Source organism: Tauraco erythrolophus, chromosome 11, assembly GCF_009769465.1.
Source record: "Tauraco erythrolophus isolate bTauEry1 chromosome 11, bTauEry1.pri, whole genome shotgun sequence".
Taxonomy (NCBI): Eukaryota; Metazoa; Chordata; class Aves; order Musophagiformes; family Musophagidae; genus Tauraco; species Tauraco erythrolophus.
In genome coordinates, this window is record NC_141475.1 from 12,210,888 (window position 1) to 12,226,981 (window position 16,094).

Consider the following 16,094-nt stretch of genomic DNA (forward strand, 5'->3'; position numbering starts at 1 on the left):
CAAGAGTATGTTTCAGCAACTTTCAGGAAATAATGGAGAAATAGGTTATCTATCCATGCATGGAATAAGGCAAAAGCTAATTCATTCAGATTAGGAATAATAATTTTTACTAGTTTCTTTTTCACAACACAAACATTTTAGACTTTTTTAATTAATGGATATATTATATATCATATTATGCTTCACATTTTTCCTACCTCTACTGAGAAAGCTGGCACTGACATGTCATAAAGAACTCCTCATTAATTACTGTTTTCTGTTCTGTAACAACCACAAGAAACTCATCTGGGTTTAGTAATAGTGTCTACCAAGAAAAAAGCACACACTATCATAAGCTTATAGTTTCTAGAGCTCAAGGTACATTAAAATGTAACTTATGAAGTTCACAAATTTTGTTTTAAAATATTTTTCCAAACTAAAAGCTGCAGAAAATTGGTTCTTAAATATTCTACAGAAAATTCTGAAGCATCTAATGGTTTAAATTACTTATGCTTTCTTCTTAAAAATATTTAAATTAGGTTAGTAGCCCATCCTTTTGAAAAATAATCCAAAAAAGATACACTAGATTACAAATCTTTTGTCTTAATCAGTGTAACCAAAGGTTTGTCATCTGGGCTGTAATCTTCATAAGCAATGGGAGTTGCATCATACATTGCAGGTCGAGATTTCTTGCCAAACCTGGAAACAAAAGAAAGCTTTTGGTGACAAACAGAAGTATAAATGAGCTAACAGCAACAACTCGCTGAGCTATGGTATGCAGTCAGAAATAAACCCAGAGAGCCTAGATAAATTCTAAATTGTATTGCAACATGCCAGAAGTACGGAAGTCTAAATATCTGAACTGTGACTTTTGAAATATATGCATCAAATTAAAAAATACAAAAAATCTTCTTGCAAACAAGAAAACAGATTCCATATCAAAGGCTACAGGAGTTCTGCTGCGCAACTGCAAAATGAGTATCAGAACATGGGAAGACTGTGGAAGGTGACAGTAAAACTGATACAGTTTAAGTGAGGCCAGAATTTTGTTTTAGAGCCTGCTCTAACAACCAACATTAAGGTCAGGTCATGTATATTTACAAAAAAATAAACAACAAACAACCATGTCACATTTGCATTTGGAAATGCCAGAGTTGTGCACTGAATTGAGTTGCAAGCTGTGGATAAAGCATTTAAAAAATGAACTTGAAGTCTTTGTTCACCTGACATCCACTTGAGAAGCACGTTTAAATTACCAACGTGCTGCACGCTATTTGCAACACTGACAAAATTAATGGCAGTTGCAATGCCGCTTGAACACACTAATCCAGCAAAGGTTCACAAGGAGCAGAATCGCATCAACAGTGTGCCTCCTGGGCAATCATCACTGCCAAGAACCAGGCCTCCTCGCAGCCCCAGTGCTGGCATATCCAGAGCTCCTTCAGGTGCCTTTGCACTGTATAGACCATCTATCACCCTTCTGATCATTACAAAAATACTGCTAAAAATGCAACTTGAAAGTGGAAGAATGACTAAAGTGGTCTGAATACAGTTATAGGAACTTTAAATAACAAAAATGATTATGGGAAAATGAGGCAAAAAAAGGTCAAGTCTGCTTTCCTTATGGACCTGATGCAGAGAAAATATTAACACAGAAACAGAAAGACAACTTATTTGTGTAGTGATCCACACAAATGATTTTTTAATCTCTTTTTATGTACCATATTAAGTCTACATTAATTTAAGCTGTGCACACTGGAAGGTGAGATTTAGAAAATTCAGATTTTGAGGATAATATTTGGACCCAAATTAACTTGATTTTCTTCCAAGATTTTTATGCAACTTCTTGACTGTTCCAATTTAATTCTTGGCTGTTTTCAGTGATCTAGAATTGCTGACAAAACTAAAATGGCTGGAAGAATTATGACCTATATGGTGGAATTTTCATTTTTCAAAGTACTTCAGCTGTCGATAGGCCACACTAGACACATTTCCATGCACAAATGTCTTTTTTCTATAGTTTATTTTGATAAATACAGACAGGCCACGTTCGCTCATCAGCTCCCTGATGGATAAACCTGATTTTCTGTAAATGAGATAAAATTGCAAGAATCAAATGAAAGAATCAAGTCAGGGCATCTTACTAAATCAGCGGCAGCAATGAATTCTGAATTCACCCTTTTTCTCAATCACACTTAGGGGTTCAAAGGAAATAGAGCTTTTTCACAATTACAAATGATGATGAACATTCTCCAGTAATCTAAGTCAAATTCTGCCCTTTCTGACAGGTAGAGGATATGTGGCTTGTTGCACACGGTGAAACAGTACAAAATCTGTTCTCTTGTGTAGGTCAGGGTTGACATGTTCCCCTAATTAGAAAATGCTGAGAAAAGACCACAGCACATGTGGTAGTTGTTTGTGGCCTGGCTGAGCCGTCTAGCTGGTACACCACACTGCTTTGATCAGAGGGTGCAGAAGCCAGTGCCTGCTCGTAACACTAAACAGAGTTAACACAAACCTCGGAGGCCTCAAAACAGGACTGTTAAATGGGAAATTTTAGTTGAATGGGTGTGTATCTAGCAGGATTGCACCAGGATCTTGTGCTATTTTATTGTTTAATTGATGACATAAAAGAAAACATAAAACAGTTGCCAATACAATCTGCAAGAGACAATGATTCAAGGGGTAATAAATAGTGAAAAGACAGAGGTCCCTGCTACAGAGTGTACTGGATCAATTAATAGGCTGCTTACAACAAAAGCACATACAAACAAATGAAAAAAAGATTTCTTCCAGTGCAACCAAATACAAGTTTATTGATCTAACAAAGACTATACCAGGTGGAGAAATCTCAATCCTGAGAAGTGCTGAGTCTGGAAAAAGACTGGAGGGACATGATGGATAATCAGTTTAACATTAGCTTTAATGCCATACTGTGTCTGAGGAATAATAAGGTGCTTGGATCCATAAAGAGAGTTTATCAGTAGGACTAGGGAACATCTGTGGCTTCTACCTTCAGCATCGATGTGTGCTTTCATAAGTGATGATAGCGTTCCAACATGTATATCAGAGATACTTACCAGTGGTATAGGGATCATCACAAAGGTAGGTAAATGACATGAGAATTAGAAAATATATTTTTGAATGAAACATTCAATAGGAGTAACCTGTGTAACTTGACAAAGAGAGACCAAGGGTTCCATGACAATTTTGGGGACAGTATATATTAAGGAGGAATTCTTCTTGTCACAGGCAAATCCATACATGTCTGTATATGCTTTTGAGAGAGACTCCAAATTCTATTTCAGATGTGGAATGGAGTTGCCCCTCTGTTGCTCACTAGCCTGGGCTGCGGCACCAAGGACGCTGTTGCATCTTCCACAGCCAGGAGGAAATGGCCTGCCTCTTGTAGGCAGGATCGGTACCTTGAGTTGATTAGTTAATTAGTTCATTATATTCAACTGAGTCCAGCTGGCTAATAATGATTAGATGCCATACCCTTCCCCTTCCTTAGAAGGACATTTCTGAAGATGGCTAACCATACACAGTCATTAACCTCAACAATTCCATTCAAGTAGAAGACTTTTGAGAACACTGGACAGCTGAATCCTGTGCAACAGTATGCTCCAACTTCTGTGGGATAGGCTGGAGTTCAGAGTTTCCGCAGAAGCAGAATAAAGAAACCACATTTTGCTACTTTATTCAAAACCAGCAACTGGTATAAGAAGTCCACAAATAAAGTTTAAACAACAGAAGGAAAAGAGAGACACTATAATTGGGGGGGGGGAAGGCATATCCACAGGAAGTGATTATTTTTGCCTCCACAGGAGGAGAATAATGAGAAGAACCATTTCTTCTGTATTATTCAGAGAAAAGGCCATGTACACAAGTGGTAAGTTGTGTTCCTTAGTATAATTGAACTATAATCCTAGAGTTCCCACCAAGTTGAGACTCTGGCAGTGGACCAAGCAATTGGCATGTACTGTAGAGACCAGAGTACTTGTGCATGTGATCATACTTTCACAAAGAGGTAGCTCACTGAAACTCGTCACTGCAACCTATGTCAGGAAATGGTAAGAAACATGCACGTGCTGAGGCTCATCACATTCAAGAAGCTCAGGACATTACAGTCTAATGTAGTCAACTCAAACACAGGAACGTGGAGAATGTGCAGTGGAGAGAAGCTTACTCGACTGTGACAAGATGACTTAATCAGAGTCTGATGAACCAGACTCTTCAACCCACACATAGACAGAACAAGAGTCAGCACATGAAAGTTAAAATTAAAAGACACTACACTGTAAGTAGTGCATGAAGTCTACTGCTAATGACATCTAGACACACGAAAAGTTTACAGTCTCCATAAGCAGATATTTTATGAATTCAGTGTGGATGTTTTTGTAAAATGAACAATCCAGATCATTTCAACAACACAGCCTGGGTCCAATTCAATGAAGTCTTACGGCTGCAGTAGTCAGTGGTTAACTATTTCTTCACAATGTTCTCTTCTGGCTTTAAAATGTATAAGATTTAACATAAAAGGAGTATTTATCTGCTTTCTGCATAATGAATACTAAAGAGAGCTGTGCTTCACCTTGTTAGAAAACTATTTAGTTCTGATCCACTAATCCTAAGAACATCCCCTAGAAGTAGACATTTATTAGTAATGATCCTTGAGCACATTCGTTTTCTCTTACAGCAAGTACCTTGATTAGCAAAGATCAAATTACAGAAAAAAAAAGATCAATAGACCTGCTGAGAAACATGAACAAGTAATTTTAAAATAATTTACTGAATATGCAACAGGCATCCACACTCCCTGGACACCTACTGACTTTAACATAAACCTTACATTTAAAGAAAATAATCTACTCACTTTTCCTTAGGCCTCCGTTCTCCAAAATTACTAATAAGTTTAAGTATCTAACTGGGAAATGGAATGATTTTCACAACATGCTAAGAATCTACTATTTGAAAGTAGGTTTCTTCAATACAGTAATTCTGAAAATTCAGGCCTTGGTATTTTTAATATGCAGATTTAAAATGCAAAAATAAGTATAAAAGTTGTGCTCCTTTTCCAGGATTGAAATGACCAAACCAGTAGTTTATAGCTTCCTGCAACCAAAATAAACAAAGTAATTTTCACACTAAACCTCTGTGAATTACTTGACTTGGCAGCTCTCCCTTGGATTTTTATAAGGCATTGATTATCTGAGAGGCACAAAGAATTATTTGGAATTAAACCATTTATTTTCATTTGCATTAAGTAGAAACACGTTTCCCAAGATAGGAAAACCTTTTATTGATAGGTTCCAATAACGTGATTTTTAACTGCATAATATGGGTCTGAAAAATAATCATTAATATATCCCAGTCTAAGAACTTCTTTGGAGGCTATTTAACCCTGATGCAAACTTCTTTTCCTGATCTTCTGCCTTCAGTAATAAACAGAGATTCAGTCGGAGTAATTCAGACAGTAGCAATAAAGACCTGAAGCAGCCCCGCTTCCAAGATTCATAGAATCGTCGAATCACAGAATGGTTAGGGTTGGAAGGGACCTTAAAGATCATCTAGTTCCAACCCCCCTGCCACGGGCAGAGAAATCCTCCACTACACCAGGTTGCCCAAAGCCTCATCCAACCTGGCCTTGAACACTTCCAGGGATGGGGCATCCACAACTTCCCCGGGCAACCTGTTCCATTGCCTCACCACCCTCAATGTGAAAAATTTCTTCCTTATATCTAATCTAAATCTCCCCTCCTTCAGTTTAAATCCATTGCCCCTTGTCCTATCACTACACGCCCTTGTAAAAAGTCCCTCTCCAGTTTTCCTGTAGGCCCCCTTTAGGTACTGGAAAGCTGCTATAAGATCACCCCAGAGCCTTCTCTTCTCCAGGCTGAACAGCCCAAACTCTCTCAGCCTGTCTTCATAGCAGAGGTGCTCCAGCCCTTGGATCATCTTCGTGGCCCTCCTCCGGACTCGTTCCAGTAGCTCTATGTCCTTCTTGTGTTGGGGACTCCAGAGCTGAACACAGTATTCCAGGTGGGGTCTCACGAGAGCTGAGTAGAGGGGCAGAATCACTTCCCTCGACCTGCTGGCCACGCTCCTTTTGATACAGCCCAGGATACGGCTGGCTTTCTGAGCTGCCAGTGCACATTGCCGGCTTATGTTGAGCTTCTCATCCACCAGCACTCCCAAGTCCTTTTCCTCAGGGCTTCACTCAATCCATTCTCCGCCCAGCCTGTACTTGTGCTTGGGATTGCCCCAACCCACATGCAGTACCTTGCACTTGGCCTTGTTGAACTTTATGAGGTTCTCACAGGCCCACCTCTCCAGCCTGTCAAGGTTCCTCTGGATGGCATTCCTTCCCTCCAGTGTGTCCACAACACCACACAGCTTGGTGTCATGTGCAAACTTGCTGAGGGTGCACGTGATCCCACTGTCCATGTCTCCAACAAAGATGTTAAATAGCACTGGTAGGTGCTATTTAAATTCGAAAGGTTTTACACAGGAAATCTTTTACCGTTACCATTACCTGCCAGTGACACTGCAAAAGGCAGGGAAAATGCAGATTTAAAATGCAGATGCCTTGCTGGTATACATTTCCTTGGTACCCTTAGATGGAAAACTGTCAAATTTGCTTTAAGAAATAAGTAAGAAACCCCAAGTATTTCACATGGTTCCTCAGCAGACCATTTCCAGTCCTTGGGGAAATGCAAAGGAGCACTTCAGCGAGTAGTAACTGAACAGGATTGACACATTCATCACTGCTACAGTAGTAGGAGAGAGGTGTTTAATTTGAAAGATTAACTGTATCATTTTGCACCTTGCTCTCCACCCTTGGAGATGTGTAGCACATAACAGTAGACGTTCAGAAGGCCAAATAATAAAAAACTGTAATGCTTTTTATGGGCCATAAAGCAACTCCCTCCTCTCCCAATACACTACTAAAGGAAAAAGGAGATCTCAAGGTGTGTATGGTGTGGAAATGCTGAGCTCCTGCTGGAAGACTTGTAAGGCTAAGTGGCAAAGGAGACTTCAAGGGAAGACTTAAAAGAACATGGATTTTATTGCTATGCTAAATCAACTGTACACATCTTTCTTTTTAAAATATTTACTGACTAATATATTTTGACAATGAACAAATGTTTTCTTGTAAATCTGGTTGGAACAGTTTAAAGAGCTACCGCCCAAAGCTGAGATGTGATTAACTGAGTCTGTGGGAACTCCTCATCCATTTCAGATAACTTTGATGACTTCAGCAGTGGTACAAATTAACATATTTAGTTTGCATTGAAACAGAACTGAGGTATTCCGAAAACGAATTACCAGCAATCACCAACCAATATGCATGCATTTCTCCATGACAATGCACAGGAACTTGGCTCTCTCCATTCATTTAAAAGCATTTAAATGGGAACATATATAAACACTGCTGTTGGAATTTGAAGTCATCTTCACAAGTTGAAGAAATGGTAAAAAGAAACAACACAAATGAAAGTTCTACCTTATTAAGACAGATGTCAAATACAGAAGAAACAATACTGGCTAAGAAACAAAATGGCACAAAGGATCTTGGGTGAGAAAAAGGTTTAACAGGTCACAAAATCAAATGATCAGTCACTACTGTAATGCAAATTACAAAAAAAAAAAAGTAAGCAGGTTTCATTTTCAAAGGTATGAACAGGAATGCCATAAATAAGATACAGGATGTGATTAGTCAATTCATTTGGTACAGGTAAACCTTCAGCTGGGTAACTATTTCCAATTTTGAGGATCATCCTTCAAAAAAAGAGAAAAACAATCTGTAGTGATTCCCAGGGAAACAATAAAGAAGCTGACATGATTCAGGAGGAGATACTGAAAGAATGGGTTAGTTCAGTCTAAGGAAGAAAAAGGTTGGTTTGCTTTGTTTGTTTTTATTATAAAGAAAGGGAGAGGACAAACATGACACCTGATGTACATGATTACTATAAAGGGAACAATGATAAATTATTCTGCATGACAACCTGAAGAGCAGTAATAAAGAAGTGGCCTAATTCATAACAAAGAGAATCTAGGTTGGATTTAGGAAAGCTCTTTCTAACTCTATTGAACTCCTTTGGAGGTTTTTAAACACAACTATTGTCAGGGAGCTAGGTACAGTTAATGCAGTATCGATGCAATGGCTTACACTTGAGCTCTTGAATCCCTTCCAGCCCTGCTTTTGTATTATTCTGACACCGAGTGCCCTGGCTTGCGAGTGCTCCATTAAAATTAAGTCAAAAAAAAAATCACTATCTCTAGGAAAGCAAGTAAGAAAGATCATAATGTTGAGGCAAACAGGAGCACAAAAATGAAGATTTGAAGAGAATCTCACTAAATAATCTGGAAAATTAGTTACAAAAATAAACGTGCCTTTGCTATTTAATCAAATTACTTGTATGTATCAGTTAAAGAGTATATACATCCCAAACAGAAGATCTTACAGGCTAAGAACTCTGTATCTGTCCCTCTTCACCAGTTACACCAAATAAATTCTGAAGAACCCCCTCTATTTTCAAGGAGTTGTGCTGGATTATCTCACTTTAGATGAGAACAGAATAGGAATCAAAAAAGAACAGCGAGCAATGCCGGTGACCCTGTCTTTTCACAGCAAAGCAGTTTATTCTCTGCCAGCAGCAGTTAGATGCACTACGCATGGACTGAAATTACATATCGTAACAGATTTCTTTTAAATTGCCATCCCCAGAACAAACCTGGCATGTCGGATAGAAGCAATCGCACTACTGAATTCACTGTCAATGCTTCTACAGTTGTAAAATTCCTCATAGGCTGGCCTGGAAGAGCCTTGATATTCAATGCGGCTGATGCGACATATTCCCACAATCAGAATGATCAGCATCAGGACAAATGCTACGCAGAGAGCCCCAATTATGATGTAGAGAGAGTGACGAGGCATATTTGTTAGACTCTCTGCCATATGCCCAGACTTCCACTGCAGATCTGCCAATAAGAAATAAAAGGTTATTATTAATTAGGATTTTATATTCTTCCTGCTGAATACAATTACTTTATGGTATTCACTTTCAGTATTTCTGTGGAGACTTTTGAAGCCAGGGGGATATGTAATTTGAACCTTCCCAGGCTCCATTATGGATATGTCACCATGCCTAACATGCAACAAATTCGAATAGCACCATCTCGATTCTTCGTCTATCTTTTTTGTAGATTTTTAAGGTGGTACAGGAACACTTACCTAGTTTGATCTCCTGTGTAACCCAAGTCATGGAAAGTGATGTAGTTATTCTTGCATTATATTATACTATACTATATGTTGTCTAAAGACAGGCAGGTTTTATGTAAAAGCTTCTAGTATTCCACCAATTCTCTATGCATTTTGTTCTAATAGTCAGAGAACCCTTCTACTAAAACGTGTGATTTAATATGTATTAAACATGCTTGTTTTTTAATTTGAAACACAGGCCTATCTCCACCAGACTGCAGAGACTTCAAAACAAGCATTTCAAGGACAAAAAGGGCATCTCATAAGGTGCTACAGTACTGAGACCACTAAAGTCTTCTCTCAAGCATAATTCCCTGAGGTGTCTCAAAGTAGACCTTAAAGCCAAGCCAATCTGGAAGAGGCTTCTTATATTTATGTATTCCAGACTTTCTTTATAAATATTCTTGATGCCCAAACTATTGTCTATCAATGCCAAACAGACTGTCTATCAATTGCCTGTGTTCTCAGATCTGTTTTTCTCTAGCATGCGTCAGAGTATTTCTAATTAACCTGTACTTCCCTCTAGGGTTCATTTTTGGCAGTCTTTTAAGCCTATGATATCATAAATTATTTCAAGTCAGGAATAGACTTGAATCATTCTGACTACAGAAATCTGACACTCTGCAAAAGTTATTTCTAGCACGACTCTTCCTTTTTCAAATGGACTTCTGCTTTGCACTGTTTTAGAAACTCCCTTTACTGAGTCACAAACAGTCTGGGAACAGGGCTATCAAGCATATGCTTTCGGAATTTAAGATATTCTTAGAAGCCACCTCTGGAGGATGTTGATGATGGCAGGTGACTGATTCAAGCACCTGAGCTGAAATCACAAGTTTAGTGGCATCTGTAGATATAATCTCCATCTGTGGTAGAAATACAAGGGAATGTATAAGTAAAGGGGGAATCCATTTTAGAGGAAGGTAGGGAGAAAGACTGAAGCTGTAACATGTGGGATTCACCTGGGCAGAGTTTGAAGAAATGGGTGCTCTTTATTTAGAGTAGTAAAGGTTGTCCTGGAGCATCTCAGAGCTTGGGCTTGCTCAGATTTTTTGTCTGCAAATGTGAGCTGAGTTTACAAATCTGCTTGTTTGTGTATCATCTCCAGAGATCAGTAGAGTTTTGATTAGCCTGAATCATTCAGTGATTTAATGTTTCTAAAGTGCTGTTACTGCAGTTTGATGAGTCGGGATATGAGGGAGAGAATACAGCTGTGCTCTATGCACTTTGGGATGGGTTTCTATTTCTGTTCTGCAGCACACTCATCACACACGGTGAGTTCTGTCAGGCTGTCAGATTAGGCCAAATTCAGATCTAATGTGCACAGATATATGGCAAGACAGTTCCGATTTAGTCTCCATGTCTTCCATCTCTGGATGATAAGGATGAGAGAAATTTCCTCCTTTCTTCCTCGCCAGATAAAAATATGAAGATTAACATCTTATACTCCAAAGATTAGAAAGAACATGCGACAGCTCAAAATCACAGTATTCTCAGTTCTCATAGTAATGTTCCTAAAATTAATTAAGAATTAGATTTCAATGTGCACCACACAGTCTGTACTACAAATACTTCATAATGATAATTTTCAAGTAACCGCATAGTTTGGCTTACCTTGGTAACTATGTTAATAATGACAGAAGTGGCAAAGGTAATGATATTAACAAATAACCAGCAGGCATTAGAGAATTCATATGAGCACTTTTACAGTGAATGCTCCATTAACTTTTTATGCAAATACATTTAATTTTGAAAGGAAAAATATCTTCTTTATAATTAAGACCAATTTAATCCTATTTAATTGGAATTGCTAACACTGGTAAGGATCATAAGATGATATAATAAATACCATAGTTCATGCAGGCAACACGTCTATCTCCTGTCTAGTTTGTTGTATATGCAGCACTTGAAAATTGAAGAATACAGTTTTGACAAGATGATAACTGTGAAATCCTGTTAGGTTAGTCACTTCAAGCAGATAAAACAGCTGCTGAAAAAATGAAGAACTATTAATAGTAAACACAGAGTTGTTCTACAAAAAAAGACTAAGTACCAACAGCCTCCTTCATGGCTAGTAACAGAAAATCACAAAAGATAAATTGCGATCCATTTAGTCAAATGACTCCTAAACACCAGCTTGTGCCTCTCCTGAGAAGTCTAAAGCCTGGCTTCGTCATGTCTGTTTCTAGCATTCAGAGTGATGGTCCAATAAAAAGGAAGCCAGTATGCAGTGTTTAAATTTAATTTCCAAGACATTATAAACCATTATGCACAAATTGCTGAAATATGATTAATATGACAAGGAGATATGGAAAGATGAATAGAAGTAGGTTTACTAATAGACTCAATCTTTAGAGGCAAACAAAAATCCACTGCACCATTGACTCAACTCCAGTGAGATCAGATGTGCTGCACCTGTTTATAAAAGAGCTGCATATGGATGATCAGAATTGGACTCACATCAGTTGGTCAACTCTTAGCTCAGGGATACGCAGTGAGTGCAAAGATCTTCCCACGGATACATAGCTCTGTAGGAAAAAATCTGCAGATCAAAATGCTTTAAATCCTTTCTGCAAAGCGATTTCTTCAAAGCTCAATCCCTCTCTATTTGCATAATCCTTTATATACCTGGTAAAATCCAAGTTCTTTAGGAAAGCTTTCACAGCTTGGTGTATAAGCCACTGCACTGGTTAGAGAGGCTGCACGTCCATACTTATATCTGACTATTGTGAAGTGTCATAGTGTCCCACAACAACACATCATTTACTTTGATTCTGTGTCAAAGTGACTTTAATAGCAAGGCAACAACAGGCATTTGCTGATGTTAAGCTCATTAAAGAAACAATTGGTACCTCTCAAATTTTAAACTTAATTTTTCTTCAAAATGTATCTTTATATGACTATGCAAAGATCTTTCTTTTACTGTTTTCATTCCTTCAAGACCAATCCAAACTAGAATTTTCTATACTGCATTTTTTAATATCTCCTATATTATTACTATTTTTACATATACACACTCTATTAGCTATCCTGATTTGGTGGATAAAAAACACAGTAATTTCAACCTCTTCAATTGAGAACAATTGCCATAAAAAATACTATATTATTTATTCTCCAAGTATTGAGATGGAAGGAAAAGGTCTAATATTTTCGGTTGAGAATCAGCCTTGCAGAGTTATCAATGCCAGTTAACACTCAGATAATTCCCTACCTTCTGTCACAGCAGTCACAAGATAAAGGAACTAATCAGTCAGTGAAAGGCTTAAAACACTATCAACAAAGGGCTGTTGCCTCTTCCCATCATTTTAACTCACACAGTTTGCAATCGTGTAACAAGAGCAGAAAATCCAAGCTCCTGAGCAGCAGGCAAGGCCACTGCAGTTCAGCTATAAACAGAAGCTATGTGTAGAGGAATATGCACAAAGCAAAGACAATTTCCTCACTCAAGAGAGCAAAGTTTAAGCAGAGTTTTATCCACTCTCTCTCGTACACTTACAAATGAGGTCAAGAGGAGCTAATATTGACCAACAACAGATGAAAACTTGAACCTATCTGTCATATATAATGCTTACAGGTATGTGTCCCTCACAGGGTGAAGCAGGAATAATCAAGTAGTTGGACAGCAGAAAAGGCTTCTTCCACCCTCTTTTCTGCTTCTCACATTTTCCCATGTGTTTATATGCATTTCACTATGTATCTGTGTCTGCAAACAGCCAAACTCTTAATGACTTGAGCATGACAGTCAAAGGAGGACTCCAGAACAAGCATCACTGACATCATATAGCACATCTGCAGGGCTCAGAAAGCATGCAAGCCCATCTGTTTCCCTTTGGCATCTATTCATTCCATAACATAACAGAAACACAATTGTTACTACATTGAGGTACTCCGGGAAGTATGCTTCCAGGATGATTATTGCTTTCTCCAAGAACTAAACTTATCTGTCTGTCAGTCCACTACTTACTAGCTAAGGCAGGCAGAATTACACTGCCTTGCTGATCCACTTGGACACGCATGTTTCAGGTATCACTAACAGCCGCCTTGTCAGTAAAAGCTCATCTGAGCATCTTTTAGCATGGCATACAGATAGCATCCAACATCATGATGGTTCTGTACCTCACAGAGAACTATGTGTGCCATTCACAGACACAATGAAAAGGCAGCGCTGTCACTATCTCTGGACTAGCTAATAATGCTCTTCTGCAGTCTTTGCTTTCAACAGAAAGCACTGAAACCGAATTCACAACCAACAATTACAGGGAGAAAAGGTCATAAACCTGTCAAGATGAAGCTTTTGTGTTAATCCAGATGTGAACAGAGTTGTCTTCTGAGTTAAAATAAAGACTAACATCATGAATAGAAATCAACATAAAAAGCAGTCGGTATGTATAGGTAAAGTTTAAATAAAAGAGTTAAAAAGTGAAGCTTCATATGCTCCTTGTTTAAATGAGATACAGAAGACATTTTTTATTTCAGCCTTTATGTAGCTGTTTTCTTATGAATGTACTATAGGAGCTTTCTGAATCCCTTCTTCTGTTTATTTTTTAATCTATCACCTTAGCTGTGCTAAGTGATGTAAATCCCCTCACAGGAACTTCTGTATCTGTATAATGACTTGAAGGGATCTGTGACCACAGTACCCAGCATTCAAGCAGTTAAACACACAGCTAAACTCCTTAGTAAAGACAACATTTGTAGCCCAAGAATAAGACATTAGGGAAATACAAAGCAGGTCTGTGAGCAGCAGAACTAATGAAGCCTAATTTCCATTTTAACTCTTCCACAGTTGGGCTTCGTACTTTCTTCCTCTCATGGACTCTCTACTGTTCCATAACGGTGCACTTACACTGAAGTTTTTCTCTATACTAAAGAGCGTGATCACACTGAAGCTGTTCCTTCACTAGACTCACCAATGGAACCTCTCTAAGTCTTGCTAAGTGCTTAGGAAATATCTTTTTTTGAGACCTTTACCTTTCTAATAAATTTGATGGAAATCGGGCTATGGTTGGAATGCTATTCCTGAAAAAGTTGGTAAAGGCTTTCACACACAAGTCACAGCGCAATTACACAGGACTTATTTCCTTAGGTAAGTAAGTTCCAAATTGTTTTGCTGAAACTTCACTAGAACTGCAGGTGCTCAGAAGTCAATACAGGTCTGTTAGGACCATGTTGATAGCACTATGGAAGTACACTTTACCCAAAGTAAGCATAAAGTAAGCTCTGAAGTGCAAGTGCAATTAAAAGGCAAACTGCTAAGTGCCCAGCTGTGAGATAGCATCTCTGACAATCTAGCCCAACACATCTCCAAGTAAGGTGCCCAGAATCTGAATTTTCTAACTTTCATAGTAACTTTTGAAACGTTATGGCCTGAAATAAAACACATTTAACATAATTTTGATAATTTACAGATGATTCAGGGTATTAGTGCAGATGGGTATTTAAAGAAAAATACAAATTTCTTTGTAATAACGTATCATTTCTAGAAAACTACAAACTTACGTATTTCGCAGTTCGCACCGACCCATCCATGTGGACAATGGCAGATGTAACCACCAGGCTGATCTATGCAAGTTCCAGCATGGTGACATGGGTTGCTGTCACAGTTATTTACATCAATTTCACATTCTTCACCTTATATTGGAGAAGAAAACAACAAAACAAACTTCTATATAGCAGGTGCCTCATGTAGCAGGTACATTATCAGTCATTTAATTTTTCCCTAGCTGCAAACACCTTATAGCTCAATAGCATCTTTATTCTCAGAGCATCAAAAGTATTCTATAACTGTTTCAATAAATAAGTCTCACATAGCCTTGAAGAAGGAAATACTATCCTCATTCAGCCAGGTGAAAACAAAGTCTGAGGGCTAAATGACTTAACTGATCTCACCCAGATTATGTGTGTCACATTTCTTTAAATATAAATTCCATCCCAAGCAAATGTGGTATAACAATTATCATGTATATTCTGAAGTACTATACAATGATGTAGGTAATCAGTGCCTCTGAGAAACAGCCACTGTACAATGGAAAGCTAGTTCTTTTTGAAAAATGCCCTTTAATTAGCACAGATCAAAAAGCATGATTTGATCTACAAAACAGCTCTGAATGGGTTTATCTATTACTATCACTTTGTGTATTACCTTATATAACTAACAGAGCATCAGGTTGTAAATTATCTTGACAGCATATATTTGGATTACACTAATCATGTCAGTTTAAATACAAGGCCAAAGAATTAAATAGGCTGTTTACCATCACTCCGAAAGTGCAAATTGATTCATAACAAGCACTTTAGGGCTTTTAGCAATTGCACATTAAAGTAACAGAATAAGTTGTTTCTTCAGTTCCCAGCAACTAAGGTCAATGTTGAAACATTTTCCGGTTTCAACAGTGTCCAATTAGTATACTGGCTTACCTGGAAGTCTTAAAAATGTTATTTTTAAAATGCAATCTAATCTCAAGCAGTAAGGTCATAAGGCCTGTTAAATGGCTGTTAGGTTAGTGAATTCTCTTTAGTAATAGGCTTTTTTTGCCACAAAATTTTTAAGGTTCAAAGCAGTTGCAAGTAATATCAAGAAATGTTCATTCTCACTAGACTGATTGCAATTCAGCAAAGTCCAAATTAATTTGTTTCTTTGAAGAGACATGGTCTTACTTGGTATTTGTCTTCTTTTGGACACAGTGAACACTGACAACTCAACGTTCTGTGTAACGTGCAAATTACTTGCCTGTATATCCAGGTGCACAAATACATGTAGCATTTAGACCTTCGCTGTCACAAGTGCCGCCGTTCTGACAGTTGATGTTAACACAAGGATCTTTGTATAATTCACAGTGCCTTCCTGAAAAGG

The 16,094-nt window shown here is 38.0% G+C and overlaps 1 protein-coding gene across 2 annotated transcripts in view; it reads right to left on the reverse strand.

Moving 5' to 3' along the window:
• Positions 1-566: 566 nt before the first annotated feature.
• The window catches only part of DNER (delta/notch like EGF repeat containing), a 126,482-nt gene continuing 110,954 nt past the window's right edge, over positions 567-16,094 (reverse strand). The window contains exons 10-14 of one of the 2 annotated variants that reach the window (XM_086618511.1): positions 15,972-16,085; positions 14,741-14,872; positions 11,375-11,377; positions 8,718-8,964; positions 567-678 (exon numbers count right to left, since the gene is read on the reverse strand). In XM_086618511.1, coding sequence (XP_086474637.1) covers positions 567-678; positions 8,718-8,964; positions 11,375-11,377; positions 14,741-14,872; positions 15,972-16,085 — 608 coding nt within the window. The remainder of the gene's footprint in view (positions 679-8,717; positions 8,965-11,374; positions 11,378-14,740; positions 14,873-15,971; positions 16,086-16,094) is intronic. The other variant, XM_086618513.1, reaches the window with a different exon arrangement.